Source organism: Pseudorca crassidens, chromosome 9, assembly GCF_039906515.1.
Source record: "Pseudorca crassidens isolate mPseCra1 chromosome 9, mPseCra1.hap1, whole genome shotgun sequence".
Taxonomy (NCBI): Eukaryota; Metazoa; Chordata; class Mammalia; order Artiodactyla; family Delphinidae; genus Pseudorca; species Pseudorca crassidens.
In genome coordinates, this window is record NC_090304.1 from 56,952,427 (window position 1) to 56,970,935 (window position 18,509).

Here is an 18,509-nt window from a genome sequence, read left to right on the forward strand (position 1 = left end):
ACTGAAGAAGCAAACTCTCCCTCCTTTCTCCTTTTTGAAGAGATCAGAGCCGCAGGGCTAAAGTGCATTGGGCATGGAGGTGGCCTGACCAAAGATCGAAGAGTTTTCTTCCCCTTGATCCTGCCTTTATTTACTCTGGGAGCCTAAGAAAGTCACTTAAGCTCCCTGTGCCTTCATTTTCCAGTCTTTATATTGGGCTTGAGGATCTAGCCCCACAGGCATTGGATTTACTGGTTTTTATAATATTCCTGGGAGGTTACTAATTATAAAATACTAGGTATAGGGAAAGGTGGGATGTTGGCATGAGCAACCGGCTCACTGAAGAGTGGAATCAGGAAGCCAAGACTTCAGGAAAAGAAAGAGGGTGGAAAGTATGTCATCAGTTACTGGGCCCTCTGTTGCTGACTGTCTTTTATGTGCCCAGCTCTGGTGTCACAGATCCTCAGCTTGCACACGCAGGACCCTGAAGGGGAGCTGAGACATGGACACGGATAACCTCGACACAGGAAAAACACCTAGAGGAGGGCAGAAGTCTTTCAGTTCCACAGACTGACAAGTCTTCATGAAGATGGTTACCTTGAAGCCAGGCAGTGAAAGCTGTGTAAATTTTGTCAGGCTTCGATGGAGCTGAACGCAAAGGCCATTGTATAAGGCAAGGCCTGGAGAAGGGAGGTGAGTATTGGGAGCGTTCGGGTAACCGGACAGCAGTTCAGCAAGGCAGAGAGAGAACCAGAAAGGAGAATGGCGGCTGGAGAAGGAAGAGCCTGGGATGGCAGGTGGGAGGTGATTTGGGGTCTACAGGAGACAGACAGACAGCCTGTGTCCCAGCATGGCTCAGGCTTCCTTGCGAAGGGGCAGCTGAAGATGCCAAAGCAGTTGTTGACTAGAGACTCAAATCCAAAGTCAGGAGAAGGCAGGATTTGGAATTAAGTGTCTGAGCCAGCAACTCTGGGTGGTGGGCATTCAGGCCTGCTTTGGGCTTTTTCCAAAGCAGACAGATCCCTGGTCAGGGAGGTTCTTAGGGCCCAGGCATTGGTGGAATTGAGTTCATCCCAGTGATGGGAGTGCCATTTGGGGGTCATCAACTTCATCCCACATTGCCTTTCCATTCAAGAACCTCAAGTTTGCCTTTTTCTTTTTTTTTTTTTGGTTTTTGTTTCTTCGATGTTCCAGAGCCCCTCTCTTGGGTGTGAAGGCTGGAGGTTCTGATGTGGAGGAGTGGTAGAAAAGGAAGCTTGGAAATCCAGATTCTACTTCTAGAAAGATCATATAAGGGAAAGAACATGGTGAGGCAAGACAAAACCCAGGTCCAAACTCTGGCTCCCAACTTGCAAACTGTGTGATCTTAGACAGTTTGCTTAACCTCTCTGAGGTTCGGTTTCCTTATCTGCAAATTCATGAGAGAAATGGTTTTCACCAAGTCATGGAGAAGAATACTAACAGTGTTACCACTTTGGGGCAGCCAACATAGAGCAGGAACTGTTCTGTTTTGTTACATAAATGATTGGATTTAATGTATTTTAAAGTGTCCAGCTTGGTTCCTGGCTCATAGAAGGTTGCCTGTGTTTCCTCAAACCCAAGCCTCCATGTGCCTGGAACTCCATTTCCTCTTTTGTAGCGTGAGGTGCTTGGACCAGTTTTCTCCAAAGTCCCTTTCCTCACTGAGTTTCTAAGTATCTCTGATTCTCTGAATCTTGGTAGATGGTTCTTTGGGAAATTAAAACAAACAGAATGGGGGCGGGGAACAACCCCACAAAGCCATTTTGCCTGAGGCTGAGAACTTGCATCTGAATTTGTAGTTGCAAAGGAAAGCTTCTATCAGGAATACTGCAAATTCCCAGGAAGCCAGGGGGCTGAAAAGAGGCCTGGGCCTTAATTACAAGTGACGGAAGGTGGGAAACTTTCTCATTATGCCTTTAGGAAAAATGCTGAAAATTGATTTATCCACTGCTCTTTCTACTGTGCTTTTCTGAAGAGTTGGGAATTTTACTCTTCTTTCCTATGACATCAGAGGTAGACATTTCCCTCAAGTTAAAAAGCTCTTTACTCATCCGTTCGTCCCAGACTTCAGTGTGGCTGCCTGGGACAGTGATGAAAAATAATAATCCTTTCACATGTACACAGCTTTGCACTTTACAGAGGGAATTCAGATCTCTAAGAATGAGGATTTTGGAGTCAGACACAGCGGAGTTCTAACCCCAGCCTTGCCACCTCTTCCTGGGAGGGTTACTTTACCTCTCTGACCCTCACTTTCCGCCTTTGTAAATGGGGTCAGGGGTCCCCATCGCACAGGCTACAAGTGAGGGTTAAGTATCTGATGGATCAGTGGTGGACATTTTTAAGTTGCCTTCCTAGTGTCCCATTCTGCCTTCTCTTTCTTTTTGGGGTCTCCATGTATTTTTAGGGACACTGACTCCACCTAAGGGCTTAGCATTGAAGCATGTGACCTAGGCTAAGCCAATGAGTGCATTCTACCTCCCCAGCCATGCTGGTTGGTTCAGGGGTTGTCATGGGACATAAGCCTCTCCAGTATTATAGGCTTAAGACCCTATCCTGTTTTTGGAAAAAAAGATGAGAGGCCTTTTTATCGTTGTTGTTGCTGGATGTGAATGAGGCTGCATGTAGCCCACGTGGAAGCTGAACGGTCACGTTTAGTGAGGATTAGTAGTATCTTGGCTTTTAGGAGTAAAACGGTTTTTTCTTCAGCTACAGTAACCTGCCAAGGCATCTCACAGGAAGTTCATTGGAAGATGAGGCACGGGGCGTGCTTAATGCAGACAGATAGAAGGGAAATGTCCTCTCAGTCGTTTCAGTTTTTCTAGGGCTGGCAGCAAGCCGAGTAGGGTGAACGCTGTGAAACCTTGTTGAGATCTTCCTGTGCGTCCATAGGCCCCAAGGATGTTTTCATCGCACCTGCTCACCACTGCGTCCTCTCTTCCTTCCCACTCTTGGGACTCCTGCTCTCGGCATGACCACCTGGAATTCTTCCCTGAAAGAAGACTCCTCTAATTCTGTCAGCAGAAACAGCTCCAGACTGGGCCACCCCAGTTTGGGGGCCAGAAAGCCACCACGTCCCTAAGGGGCACTCATGTGGGGCTGTACACATTGCCCTCTCCATACTTTTGTACGTGCGGTCCCCTCTATCTGGATCGCCTTTTTTCCCATTACCTGGCGAATGTCCACTCGTAAGCGGACCTCACGCGCCAGCTGCTCCCTGGGTACAACCAGCTGTGCCTCCTGTGTTTCACTGGCTGTCAGCGCAAGTCTCCGCCGTGGGCCCCTCACACTGGACAGCAGTTGTCTGTCTGGCCTCTTGCGAGGTGAACTCCTGGAGGGTGGGGATCATCTTTCTATCCCCTGTGCCTAAAACAGTGGCTGCACAGAGGGGGCCCTTTCTGAATGAAGGAAACTGCCTTAAGCTAGCGGCAGGAGGATCATGTCACAGGACAAAAGACGGGGAGACGACCACGTTTGCAAGGGGTCGTGCCCAACTTTTGTCCACCACGAACTCTGTTCTATAAAAGATGCTGGTTTTATCCAGACCTGAATCTCCAGAGCTGCTCTGACTCCTGAGGTCTTCTGTGACTGGCCTGGCAGCGGCTGCTTGCTGGAAGGAGGCTGTTAGAGGCATTTCTGGCATGCGTGACCTATGGGGCATTTTATACTCAAGTTGGTTTCACGGTAGTGGAGACCAAAGCCCACTTTTAAAATCAGACGGTAAGGGAAAGAGAACCAACATGAACCAGGCACTGTGCTAGGCAGGTTATAAAATGTATCTCATTTCACCCCTGAGACCATCCTATCAGGTAAGTTTTTTTTTTTTTTCCTATTTGTCCATCTGTTCTTTGCTCCTTTTTCTCCCTCTTTTCCTACCCTCTTTGGATGATGAATTTAGGCTTCATTTTATCTCCACTATTGACTGATAAGCTGTGCCTCTGCTTTATCTTTTAGTAGTTGCTCTAGGATTTACAATATGCATATTTAACTTATCAGAGTCAGGGTAGATATTCTAACTTCAATTTATAGATCAGGAAACTGGGATTCAGGAGAAGTTAAATAAATTTTGTGACTGTCACAGCTTAGAAATGATGGATCTTTCACCTAGTTCTGTCTTTTGCCAAAGTCTGAATTTTCCATGACCTCATCCCAAATAAGAGAACTGAATTCTTCTTTTCTTTCTTTTCTTTCTTGTCATACCTTCATTCAACTTATCAGGGACTCATAACCAGCCTGATCTCTGGGTCAGAAACTCTCAAAGTACATTCCAGGGGATGCATCCAGTGAAATATTAGGGTTTCGTGGTCAAATAAGTTGGAAAAATAGTGGGTAAATATATGAAACAGTTCTCTTTACTACAGGACTTCTCAGAGCCTTTCATAAGCTGAAATGTATCGTGAAAGTTTAAGAACGGTAGTTGCCCTGTCAAATTGATTTGATGCCAAAACCAGTTTTTCCAAAGCATTTCTCTGAACTGGTGTTTCTTCAAAAATACTTTGGAAAATGCTGCTCTAAAAGGAAGTCAATATCTCCCATGACCCCATACCAGCTTTCTCAAGGAAGGCTGTCTTTTCAGATGACCAGAGTGATAGTGGTTCCTGCCCTCTGAATAAGCCCCGATCCTCACCTGTCATGAAGCACTTGACGTCCTGAGAGTTACTGACCGGGTTGTTGTTTTTAAACATATAGAGATTAAAAGGCATGATATTGCTGCTACTAAGCTGCTTCCACAGCTCGTGGTCTGGGCTAGTCCAGCGACCAGCCAGCACGTCGTAATCTCGCCGGCCCATGTGGACGAGCTTGGTGAGCGGGTCATAGAGGCCACCGTGGTAGCCAATGATGATCTGGAAGTTGGGGTTGGTGTCCATGTAGATCTCCCCGTAGGCCGTGTACAGGATCTGCTTGATCATTAAGCCCGTTCCACTGAAGACGGCAAGAGGGGTCCCGATGTTGTCACAGGCTATGTAGAACTCATCTCCGCCGCTCAGCTCCATGGCAAAGAGGTGTCCTTGCAGGTCGTAGTAGAGGGATGTGATCTCAGAGCTGGAGTGGTTGTACAGGTGGGTGACCTTGGTGGGACTGGTCAGGTCTGCGTAGAAGAACTGCAGGTGGTGGCTCTGGCTGCTCTTGCTGGACACCCGCCGCCCCAGGCCATCGTAACGGTACCTGACGCTCCAGCCACCACCCCGGTTGTAGGCCTTGATGAGCAGGCCCGCTGAGTTGTACTCAAAGACATCACTGCCCCTCTGCCTCAGGAAACCGTCCTCGTCCATCTTGTATTGCACGTCACCCAGCCTGGTGATGCGGTCACGGAGGTCATACCGTAGTGGGGTGAGCCGTGCACTGTTCCCTGGGCTCAGTAAGTGCAGGTTCCCATTGAGGTCATAGCTATATCGCCAGAGTGGTTTGTCATTGATGGAGACCGTCTGCAGCTGGCCGTCGGCGTCGTACTCATAGGAGTAGCGGGTAGTGTTGGCATAGGGTCCCACCTTCAGCTCCTTCTTAACGACTCGCCCCATGTTATCATACTGGACGGTCATCCAGTACATGAGCGAGCGGAAGATCTCGTATTGCACTTCCTTCATCCGGCCGTAGGCGTCAAAGTGCTTGGTGTGGGTCATGACCGCCGTGGTGATGATCTGGTTAATGTCATAGTAGATGACACCAAATTTCCCGAACTGCTCCGTCCTGCCCGACACATCGTCATAGCGATAGAGGTCGATGGGCAGCGGGGTCTCATTGATCACGGCCTGCATGCTGGTCACCCGGAAGCTGTTGTCATAGTTGTAGTCAAAGCGGGCGTTGACCATGCCTTCCTCGGTGAAGCGAAAAATCTGGCGGTCGATCAGGGGCCCGATTTGACGGTAGCGGATGGTGCAGGTGAAGCCCTCGTTCTGTAGGTTGATGGTCTTCAGCATGCCGGCGGTCTCGTCGTAGGTGAAGCTCACCTTGGTGGTGTCGTACAGCATCTCGGCTAGCTTGGACAGCTTGCCATACTTGTATATCACCCTGCGGCCGGTGCCCAGGTAGAAGGTGTGGAGGAGGTGCCCGTCCTCAGTGAAGTCCTGGATGACTGAGGCGTTGCCCTCGGGGGGCTGGTAGATGTTCCTGTAGTAACCCACTGAGCGGATGGTCTCCAGCGTCTGCCGGGCTACGTTGGGCATGGTCACAGAAGAGAGGCGGTCGTTCTTGTCAAACTCAAAGATGTACTGCCTCTGGCTGTGGAGAAGTAGCACCATGGACTGCAGGGGAAGGAAAACCGAGAGATGAGAAGAGCATGCTGGGAAGGAAGGGGTGGTCTGTGAGCCCAAGACTTAAAGGAAAAGAATGAAAGGTCAAGGAAGCTGGTGGTTCTCTTAAGTTATGCCCAAACCAGAGCTTTCCAACCAGTACACCCTAGGATATTGCAATGGGGTACAAATGTGCTAAGACAAGAATTTCTCTCTGCCCTTGGCCCTGGCAGGGCCTGGGGCCCCAGAACACTCAGGCCATTTGCCTTCCTATAGTGAGCAGCCTTGTCTGTTTGCCCCTTTGTGGGGTACAAGAATGATGATTTCAGCATGGGATGGGGCTGGGAGCACTGGCCTCAAGTATTTGCAGCAGCCTCTCTTCTGGCTTCCTTGTGCCAGATTCCTTCTCAGATCAACCTTCCTACTCAAGCAAGAATGATTGTCCTAAAACACAGCCTGACAACGTCTACTGCCTGCTAAACAACGTCCGTTGACTCCCTACGGCCTACAGGATAAAGACACGTCTGAGGACATTTAAGGTTTTGCATAATTGTTTATGTGGTAACAGGTCATACGTCCACCCCGGGGTGGGGTGGGCTGTGACGGGAATGGGGAAACCTGGTTTCTAATAATGGACTCATTGTGTGGCCCTGGGCAAGTTCTTTCCCTCTGGGTTGGGTTTTTCAGTATGTTGGATGACCTCCAAGGTCTCTCTTAGCACTACCACAAAATGCTGCTCTCGGAGATGTGAACACTGCACAGGGTAGGGGAGACAGATCACAGATCAGTCAGAGCCTAGGCCCTGGACAGGTGACCAGGAGCAAAACATTACGTAAAGATCTGGGTATCAGAACTGGGGCATGAAATACAGACTGTTTCAGGAATAAGTCAGTAGATAAAAGGCCTAAAGCCATCTGGGCATCAAAGTTAGCATTTTCTCTTATTTGGGACCAACTTTTGATTTCAGGCCCTTTCTGATTCCAAGTCCCTGGGATGAACTGAATCCTGACCTGAAGCAGAAGGGACATACTAAGGCCACACCTAGCACTTGAAGCTCAGGATTAAGCACCTCTTGCTTAATACTAATCCCCAGGCTTTTGCCTTGTTCTCTGTGACCAGATCACACCAAGAGCCCTAGACCTGGGAGCAGACCCCTGCCTGGGTCTGGACCCGAAATCCTGCTCTGTAAGTCCAGATAGTGTTTGGGTCTAGCTCCAGCCTATTGGGTGGGACTTTCACATGCTCCTGCCCCAGGACCCCCCACTTACCACCCCATCGCCATAATCCATCCATACACCACCCGGGACCCCCTGGCACGCTGATGTGGGTTTTCCTGAACATTTCCTTTTGGAGACCACACAGGTCAGATCCATCCCACTGAGGTCAGCAGGCTGGGCCTGGCCATGGGTTGAGCCACAGTGATGGAGCTGCTATATGGCAAGGCCAGTGATGGAGGGCGACAGACACCTGCCTTCTCTAAGTACGTGTAGCTCCAGGTCTTCCCGTCAGCAAAGATCCTAGATGTGATGCGACCCGCCTGATCGTATTCCATCCTCTCAGACATGATGCCCCTCTGGACTCCAGCAATGTGGCCCCCTGGGGAGTAGGTCACGTTGACACCATTCAGCCTGCTGCTAGGTGACCAGAGGCTGGGCCGCCCGGCCTGGTCATACAGGATGCGGAGGGTGAACTTGCGGTGGTCGTCATAGATCTTCTCTGTGCGTGTCACACGGTCAAAGTCCAGAGACAGGAGGTTCCGGTTGTGAACCTGGGGAAGGGGTAGGAGGAAAGAGAGAGTTAATCTAGACATTGAGAACTTGGTCTGTGAAGCTCCCGAGGAGAGGAGGGAACACAGGTCGTGGGTGTCAACAGACAAGGGTTTGGGTCCTGGCTCTGTCCTTGTCAGCTCTGTGAAGTTTCCTTATCTGTAAAATGGGAATAATCATGCCAAGTATATAGGGCTGATGTGAGGATAAAGACAATGCAGATGCTGGGTAAAGAGTAGCAGAAACGATTACATCATTTCCTAATATGATTCTCCTAATGAGGATAGAAAGGCAGATCCTTCTTGACTCCCTCCTGAAAAGGGAGAGGCCACGTGGGCCCAGCAAATCAGTGCCTGACCCCATTTATTATGTGCCAGTGTTTGCACTCGTGTTTGATACCAGGGAGACCACAGTCAGGGATGGGCTCCAGGTCCCATGGCTGGTGAGTGACCGAGTCTGGATTTGACTCTCACCATTGCAACGTGCCAACATATGACGTGTGGTCCTCTTAGCAAGTCCAGCCCTTCTTAGGGCTTTGGACTCCCCGTCCCCTCTGGGGTCTCTCCTGCCCTCTGCCACCACAATTAGGGCTTCTTGGTCACCTCAGTTAGCTCCCAAGACATCTTCTTCTTCCTGGAGGCCCTGGGAGGCAGTGTATGTTTGAGTCTGGGACGGCTTCTCTGACTGGGGGTCGCCAGGAGACACTGTCCTAGGTTTTGGAACATTTTGCTCCTCCCTCTAGACTCAGGAGCCCACTGTATGATCTCCACCTGGGCTGCTAGGTCAGCACACAATTCAGTTTCCTTTCAGAGTCAGAAATACAGGGGTCCCACAGGGGTAGCAGTAAACCAAGGTTTCTCATATTTTAGTTATGAAATATACTTCAGAGGCCTGTTTCTATATTTGAATCCACCCTTTAGGGGCGCCAGTTGTCCCTGAAACACTGCCAGGTACTCTGAAGCTAGAATGCTGGTTCCCTCTAAGTGGTGCTGGGCCTGGTGGGGCATTTGGGCACATTTTCGGACTCCTCCATTAGTTACTGGTTAAGTTTGACAAGTAGGTAAGAAGCCCCAAGAGGAAAGCAGACGATGCAGGACATATGATGCCAACCCGCACATGTGGATTAAGGTAATGAAAGGCCCTCTGGGGCCCTGTGTGGTAGAAAAGGGCTCAAGTCTAGGAATCAGGCCAGGAGTCCAGCCTCAACTCTGTGACCGACTTTTTTCTGTGTGACCTTGGGCCAGTGCCTTTCCCTCTCTGAGTCTCAATTTCTTCCCCTGTGAAACAGCAGGGCTGTTGTGAGGATTGAAGACACCTCAGTAAATTACCTAGCGGAGCGCTGGGCATATAGAAGGTACTGAGTTAATGGCTGCAGTTATTTCCATTAAATGACAGCAGATGATCGCAGTCATTCTCAGAGGAAGTAGAGACATGTGTGTCTCCCCCTTCTCCCCAAACAAATTCTAAAGCCTTGAAAATCAAGATTTATAATGATGGTGCTGAGACGACTTTAGCTGTGAATGGCCTGGTTAAAATAAGGTTGCCTTCCCAGGGGTAATCAAACACAATTGCAGGAGCAAAAACAGTGTGGCAGACAATTCCCATGAAAAATCAGAGGCGTTGGAGGCTGAAGCTGTGCTCTTTGCAGAGAGGGCAGGGGAAGATGTGGGGTCTGCACCGCCAACAGTGATGGAGGCCCTCCCCCCAAGGTGGTACCACCAAGCCAGCCGCCCCCCTCACCTCCTGGAGGGCCCCCAGTGAAGAGGATCTACACCTCTGCTGCAAAATGAATAAAATTGAATTAAGCAGCTCACTGAGGAACCACCTAATGCCTCCTGTGCTCAGCAGTGGCGGCAATGAGATTACTTTACATCTTTCTTTCTTAAAAAAAGTTCCCAGTTGTATAAAAAATGAGCTCCATTATGGGGAGGTGCACCCGGCTAACATTCTAATTCCACCTGCCGCCACTGTGGGTGGCCATTTATTTTGGGAGGACTCGGAGATGCGGCCGCCTGACTGGACTGTCATTCATCTTAGGCTAGGAGAGGGACCAGTTAGTGCCTGGGAAGCTTTTGGTCCAGTTTACACGGCAGAGAGGAAATCCTAATAGCACTAATTACTGCCATTTATTGAGCACCTGGGGTCTTCCAGCGCTGGGCTAGGTGCTTCAAATGTATCATCTGGTTTCTGCAGAGGAATCTGAGGCTCAGAGGAGCTGCTCAGGGCTACACATGTGGCCCAGGCAGGAATAAACCCTGGTCAAACTTTCTACTTAGCTCACTGCCTCAGATGTGTAGGAAGGGCTCCTGGAGAATTCACACAGGGGGCTCAGTGAGGCCATGGATGGTGTCCCACAGAGAACAAAGAAAGCTAGGCCTTCTCTGGGGAGCCCGTGGAAGGCTGTTTCCCACATTAGATAGTTGCTTGAGTTCTTGACTGTTGAGGAACACAGGAAACCTTGTTGTCTGGGCTCTAGTTGTGTGACATTGAATAAGTAACTTACTGTTTCTGTATCTGTTGTGAGAATGACACTATGAGACAGGGTGCCTATTTCTAGTCATTACTGCTGCTCAGCTGTGTGAATCAGGAAAAATTCCTTTTCTCTCTGGACCTTGGTTATCCCATGCATGAATCAGGGGCTGAAGTGAACTTTCTTTGTGAGAAAGGGCAGGGGGCTCAAGACAGCACTGGCCGTGTTGCATGAGGATGCTTCTGTGGCTTTTAGGAGTCAGGGGCATGTGGCTCAGTCCTGTGGTACCCTGCAGCTCAGCAAGTGTCCATGGAGCACCTGTGGTCTGCAAGGCACTGTGCTGAAAGCCAGGTCTGGGTCCTCTGTTTTCACTCTCCCCATTGCCTTCCTTTCTGAAGTTGGAGGGAAAAGAAGCTGGGCAATCTGGCCCTGGGGCAGAGGCCACACTATAGAGACATGGGAGTCAGGCAGAAAAAGGGCTGGTCCACACACTGAGAAGTGCTCTGAGATGCCACACTGTAGATGCCAACCCCCTGGCAGTGACAGCTACGGTGGGGTCGTTCTGCTGTCTTAGGAAGGATAACTCTGCCTGGAAGGAGAATGTGGCTTAGGTTCCAAAGAGCTAAACTGACTCTTGGTACATGTTAGCAACAGTAGTAACAATAACAGTAATAAGAATAACAATAAAAGGACAACTAGAATTAAGTGCCAGACTCTGTATAGGGCACTCTGTGTATTATTTCTAATCCTTGTAGCGACTTGTAAATTGGTTTGATCTCCCCCATCTTATGCATAATGAAATTGAGGCTTTACGAGATTGCGGATCTGCCCAAATTCACTCAGGGAATAACAGAAGCCGGAAGCCTGACTAACATCAAAGCCAGTGATCGTTTCACTAGCACAACTGAAAAGATACACGAGCCTCTTGTTGGGGGTAGTCGCTTAACTTACTTTCCCCTTTGCAGATGAAGAAACTGAGGCCCAGGAACATCTTCTCCCCGGGACGGTTTCAAGAAGAGTCCAGTTCTCAGATGCCTCCTCCTTCTTTCCCCCCAGGATCCAACCACCCCCAGGGGCTGAGACCTGCTGGAGGCCTTGCTCACCCGAAGCCGGCGCCCGAAGACGGTGACCTGGCCGCGAGCCTGCTCCTTGCGCTGCCGCCACTCCACCAGGTTGAGGCCGTTGTCGATGGGCAGCGTGACGTTCCGCTTGCCCACGGTGGGGTTGACGGTCCCGGCCAGCAGGTGGGGCTCCGTCTGCAGGGCCACCTCCATGCCGTTGGCCAACAGCAGCCGCAGGGAGCCGTCGGCCCCGATGTAGTAGCTGTTGCGGACCTGGTCTGAGGGAGACAAGAGGGATGGACTCTGCTCAGGAGGGTGGAGGATGGAGGGAGGTGTGTGTACAGCAGAGGCAGCGGTGTGGTGTTTAAATGTGTTTATGTTTCTGACTACAGAAACAAAACACTGGCATTGAAGAAAACCAGGAAAATACATGGAGGTCCATGAGTTCAATACCCAAAGGAAACCACTGTAAATATTTTGGTATATTCCTAGATTTTAGGGTATTTCTGAATACATGTACAGTTAAAAATGGTTGCTTACGGAGGTTTTTCACTGATCATTGTATTATATCGTTGAATATCTCCATAAATGTTTTTCTTAATGACTGCATGTTATTCCATTGCCTGGAAATACCAGAATTTATTTAACCAGCCCTCAAAGAGATATTCTGATTATTTCCAGCTTTGCATAATTACAGGTAACACTGCAGATAAATACATTCTAAACATTATGCTAAGTGAAAGAAGGCAGACTCGAAAGGCCAGATATTGTACGCATCAGTACATGTATATGAAATGCCCAGGACAGGCCAACTCACAGAGACAGAAAGTAGATTAGTGAGGGAAAGGGAGAACGGGGTGTGGTTGCTAATGGGTACGGGGTTTCTTTTGGGGGCTGATAAAAAAATTTCTGGAATTAGTGGTAACGGTTGTACAACTTTGTAGATATGCTAAAAACTGCTGAATTATACTCTTTAATAGGGTGGATGTTATAGTATGTGAATTATATCTTTCTTAAAAATATACATTTTGGATAAATCAATGTCTTCATTTGGGGTTATTTAATCAAGACAGACTCCTAAATGTAGGATTACTAGAGCACAGGGTTGAACATTTTTAAGCCTCTCCCACTAGGGTAATAACACTCTTTGCAACAAGGTGAAAAATACGTACAATATGTATATCAGTGACAGAATGCCAAATATATATATATATATATATGTTTTAAATTGCTGTTATATATACATATATGTGTGTATATGTCATATATGTGTATATGACAATGATTTAAAAACAGGCTTGAGTTTGAAATTTTAAATCTGATTAAAACATTTTGGTTAGGATTTTTAGCTAACGGAACCTTCTGGAGAAAAAGTAAATTTCAGCTGTAAAATGCACACTGTGTTCTTTTCTAAACACGGAAACATTTGAGTTTGCGCCGCAGTCACCTGCCTCTTGCCCTTCCTTGCTGTTGCTTCTCCTGCACTGCCCCTGTGCTTAATAAGTGCTAGCCCAAGCCCTTCCTTCAAGACTCTGCTTAAACGTCATCTCTTCCCAGAAGCTTCCCTTGTTCCTCTGGTTGGAACAAATGCCTCCCCCTCCCTTAGCCTCTTTATTGGTCTCATTAGTGGTCCTGCAGCTGAGGGGTAGGGGGGTTCACCACTCTGTGAGTGAATGAATTCTCAAATACCTAAGTGCCTACCGTGAAAGGCACTATTGCACAGAGATTAAGAGCGTGGACTCTGGAGCCAGGCTGCCTGGGTTCAAGTCCCAGCTCTGCTGCTCTCTTCCTGCAAGACCTTGGGCAAATTCCTTAAGCTCTCATGCCTCTGTTTCTTCATCTGTACACTGGGGACACTAATTGTACTGTTACCTCACAGGAGTAAGCAGGAAGATGAATATGAAGAGCTGAGAGCAGTACTGCACATCTAGTGCGTGTTACGTAAACGTTAGCTATTACTAGTTGTGTGTGCCTGGCACTGTGCTGGTCACTGTCACATCTATCTCTAGTCATCTCTCCTCTATCTTCACCGCCCCATTTCACACGCCTGTCAGAGTGAACTTTTCTAGTACCGATCGTGGTCCTTCAATAGGTCCCCCTTACTTTTAGATCAGTGCTTAACAGAATGTTTTCTAGAGCGTATTTGTCTGGCTCCAAATACCCTACTAGTTGGGTGACTTTGGATAAGCTACTTAACCTCTCAATGCCTATTATCTTCATCTGGAAAATGGAGATATTAATAATATCTCAGAAGGTTGTTGTGAGGATTAAAAAGGATGATGAATGTAAAACACTAAAAATATACTTCATACTAAGTGCTCAAAATATTAGCTATCATTATTATTATTGCATGTGCTCAGTAAATATTTGCTGGATGGAACTAGATATATACTAGGCTATGTCAAGCGATAAGGATGTGGTTTTTGTAGGTAACCCTCACTGAATCTTCCCTGCTAGGATGGCATCAGATCAGCCTCTCTCTCTCCCACCCCCCTGCCCCCATCTTTCTCCCTTTCTCTCTCGCGCACGCAGAATTCTACAATCTGCCTCAAACTTGCTATGCATCATTCACTGACAATCTGTATTTTACTTCCTTTGAACAGTGAAAAGGCCGGTGTCAATTCATCTTCTGAAGCTGCTCCTTGCTGAATCTACATAATGTCCTTTAATGGTGACTTTGGATGGAGCAGCATCTGTCGAGGCCCATCTCAAACGATCCCCGTTTAATGGGAGCTGTGACTTCCCAAGACTGTTGTTCATTAGTAGCTACTTCTTATTCTTCCCATAGTTCAGACGTAAGATGAAACCAAAAGAGCTTTTCACGAAGACGCTACTGAGGTGGCTGCAAAACTGAGGGTCTGAGCCTGGTACGAAAGGAGAGCTTGGCACAGGTCCCAAAGGAGAAAAAGAGGTACCACGTTTCCTGGATACTGAGACGTACTTTTCCTTTTCACGTTTTAGTGTTTCTGAAATTGCAATGTGTCTTAAGTCCTTGTATGGATTTTGAGCAGTGTCTCTCCCCACCCCCCCCACCTGAAAAGTTATTAAATCGATGGTACATTTTAAAACTGAGGAGATGTGGCACTTCTGAATTCAAAAAGTTGTCTAAATATTGGAAGGCCTGCATTAACTTTTGAGAAAAATGCTGAAAGCCAGCTTAGACGTATGGAGCAGAGGAGACAATTCTTAACCACAGGGAAGAAAACAGGCTTGAAGGATACGATGTCTGCATGTCATCAGCTGCACTGCTGTTCTTGGTCAGGCAGAACCCTGGCTGGTTTGGAACTGGTACCTTTTCTTGCCAATAACCAGCCAGAGCATAAACACCCAGGGTCTGTCCCAACCCATCGCTAAAGGTGCTTGGTGGGGAAGGAATTCCAGGGCTTGATTTCTCTTTCTTTGACTGAGAACTGCTATTGTCCTTTGAGCTTTGGTAAAGGCACAGGACCACGTTTGGGAAGAAAAATGGTTGTGAAAATATATGGTTACTTTCTTCCGGTGAATCAAAATGCCTGTTAATTAATTAATCCAACAAGTACTTTCTAAGCAATACTATGTGCATGGCCCATGCTGGTCACTCTATGTATATTGTCTAAAGAAACTGTCTGAGAGGAGATTGGTTCAAGATGGTGGAGTAGAAGGACGTGTTCTCACTCCCTCTTGCGAGAGCACTGGAATCACAACTAACTGCTGAACAATCATCGACAGGAAGACACTGGAACTCACCAAAAAAGATACCCCACATCCAAAGACAAAGGAGAAGCCACAATGAGACAGTCGGAGGGATGCAATCACAATAAAATCAAATCCCATAACTGCTGGGTGGGTGATTCACAAACTGGAGAATAATTATACCACAGAAGGCCACCCACTGGAGTGAAGGTTCTGAGGCCCACATCAGGCTTCCCAACCTGGGGGTCCAGCAACGGGAGGAGGAATTCCTAGAGAATCAGACTTTGAAGGCTAGCGGAACTTGATTGCAGGACTTTGACAGGACTGGTGGAAAGAGAGACTCCACTCTTGGAGGGCACACACAAAGTAGTGTGTGCATCGGGACCCAGGGGAAGGAGCAGTGACCCCATAGGAGACTGAACCAGACCTACCTGCTAGTGTTGGAGGGTCTCCTGCAGAGGCTGTGTCTCACCGTGAGTACAAGGACACTGGCAGCAGAAGTTCTGGGAAGTACTCCTTGGTGTGAGTCCTCCCAGAGTCCGCCACTGGTCCCACCAAAGAACCCAGGTAGGCTCCAGTGTTGGGTTGCCTCAGGCCAAACAACCAACAAGGAGGGAACCCAGCCCCACCCCTAAGCAGTCAAGCGATTAAAGTTTTACTGAGCTCTGCCCACCAGAGCAATACCCAGCTCTACCCACCACCAGTCCCTCCCATCAGGAAACTTGCACAAGCCTCTTAGACAGCCTCATCCACCAGAGGGCAGACAGCAGAAGCAAGAACTACAATCCTGCAGCCTGTGGAATAAAAACCACATTCATAGAAAGATAGACAAGATGAAAAGGCAAAGGGCTATGTACCAGATGAAGGAACAAGATAAAACCCCAGAAAAACAACTAAATGAAGTGGAGATAGGCAACCTTCCAGAAAAAGAATTCAGAATAATGATAGTGAAGATGATCCAGGACCTCAGAAAAAGAATGGAGGCATAGATCGAGAAGATGCAAGGAATGTTTAACAAAGACCTAGAAGAATTAAAGAACAAACAAACAGAGATGAACAATAAAATAACTGAAATGAAAAATACACTACAAGGAATCAATAGCAGAATAACTGAGGCAGAAAAATGGATAAGTGACCTGGAAGAGAGAATGGTGGAATGAACTGCTGCAGAACAGACTAAGGAAAAAAGAATGAAAAGAAATGAAGACAGCCTAAGAGACCTCTGGGACAACATTAAACGCAACAACATTCACATTATAGGGGTCCCAGAAGGAGGAGAGAGAGAAAGGACCCGAGACAATATTTGAAGAGACTATAGACGAAAACATCCCTGACATGGGAAAGGAAATAGATGCCCAAGTCCAGGAAGCGCAGAGAGCCCCAGGCAGGATAAACCCGAGGAGAAACACGCCAAGACACACAGTAATCAAACTGGCAAAAATTAAGGACAAAGAAAAATTATTGACAGCAACAAGGGAAAAACGACAAATAACATAAAAGGGAACTCCCATAAGGTTAACAGCTGATTTCTCAGCAGAAACTCTACAAGCCAGAAGGGAGTGGCATGACGTATTTAAAGTGATGAAAGGCAAAAACCTACAACCAACATTACTCTACCCAGCAAGGATCTCATTCAGATTCGACAGAGAAATCAAAAGTTTTACAGACAAGCAAAAGCTAAAAGAATTCAGCACCACCAAAGCAGCTCCCCAACCAATGCTAAAGGAACTTCTCTAAGTGGGAAACACAAGAGAAGAAAAGGACCTACAAAAACAAACGAAAACAATTAAGAAAACGGTAATAGGAACATACATATCGATAATTACCTTAAATGTGAATGGATTAAATGCTCCAACCAAAAGACACAAGCTCGCTGAATGGATACAAAAACAAGACCCATAAATATGCTGTCTACAAGAGACCCACTTCAGACCTAGGAACACATACAGACTGAAAGTGAGGGGATGGAACAAGATATTCCATGCAAATGGAAATCAAAAGGAAGATGGAATAGCAATACTCATATCAGATAAAATAGACTTTAAAATAAAGAATGTTACAAGAGACAAGGAAGGACACTACATAATGATCAAGGGATCAATCCAAGAAGATATAACAATTATAAATATATATGCACCCAACATAGGAGCATCTCAATACATAAGGCAACTGCTAACAGCTCTAAAAGGGGAAATTGACAGTAACACAATAATACTGGGGGACACCTCACTTACACCAATGGACAGATCATCCAAACAGAAAATTAATAAGGAAACACAAGCTTTAAATGATGCAATAGACCAGATAGATTTAATTGATATTTATAGGACATTCCATCCAAAAACAGCAGATTACACTTTCTTCTCAAGTGTGCACGGAACATTCTCCAGGATAGATCACATCTTGGGTCACAAATCAAGCCTCAGTCAATTTAAGAAAATTGAAATCATATCAAGCATCTTCTCTGACCACAACGCTATGAGATTAGAAATCAATTAAAGGGAAAAAAAACATAAAAAACACAAACACATGGAGGCTAAACAATACGTTACTAAATAACCAAGAGATCACTGAAGAAATCAAAGAGGAAATCAAAAAATACCTAGAGACAAATGAAAATGAAAACACGACAATCAAAAACCTATGTGATGAGGCAAAAGCAGTTCTAAGAGGAAAGTTTATAGCAATAAATCCTACCTCAAGAAACAACAAACATCTCAAATAAACAATCTAACCTTACACCTAAAGGAACTAGAGAAAGAGGAACAAACAAAACCCAAAATTAGTAGAAGGAAAGAAATCATAAAGATCACAGCAGAAATAAATGAAATAGAAACAAAGAAAATAATAGCAAAGATCAATAAAACTAAAAGCTGATTCTTTGAGAAGATAAACAAAATTGATTAACCATTAGCCAGACTCATCAAGAAAAACAGGGAGAGGACTCAAATCAATAAAATTAGAAATGAAAAAGGAGAAGTTACAGCAGACACCGCAGAAATACAAAGCATCCTAAGAGACTACTACAAGCAACTCTATGCCAATAAAATGGACAACCTGGAAGAAATGGAGAAATTCTTAGAAAGGTATAACCTTCCAAGACTGAACCAGGAAGAAATAGAAAACACGAACAGACAAATCACAAGTAATGAAATTGAAACTGTGATTAAAAATCTTCCAACAAACAGAAGTCCAGGACCAGATGGCTTCACAGGTGAATTCTATCAAACATTTAGAGAAGAGCTACCCATCCTTCTCAAACTCTTCCAAAAAACTGCAGAGGAAGGATCACTCCCAAACTCATTCTATGAGG

At 46.7% G+C, this 18,509-nt stretch overlaps 1 protein-coding gene across 8 annotated transcripts in view; it reads right to left on the reverse strand.

Moving 5' to 3' along the window:
• TENM4 (teneurin transmembrane protein 4) overlaps positions 1–18,509 on the reverse strand; it is a 741,722-nt gene that overhangs the window by 8,754 nt on the left and 714,459 nt on the right. For all 8 annotated transcript variants that reach the window (XM_067750497.1, XM_067750495.1, XM_067750496.1 and 5 more), the window contains 3 exons: positions 11,567–11,802; positions 7,699–7,995; positions 4,625–6,239 (listed from right to left, as the gene is read on the reverse strand). In XM_067750497.1, coding sequence (XP_067606598.1) covers positions 4,625–6,239; positions 7,699–7,995; positions 11,567–11,802 — 2,148 coding nt within the window. The remainder of the gene's footprint in view (positions 1–4,624; positions 6,240–7,698; positions 7,996–11,566; positions 11,803–18,509) is intronic.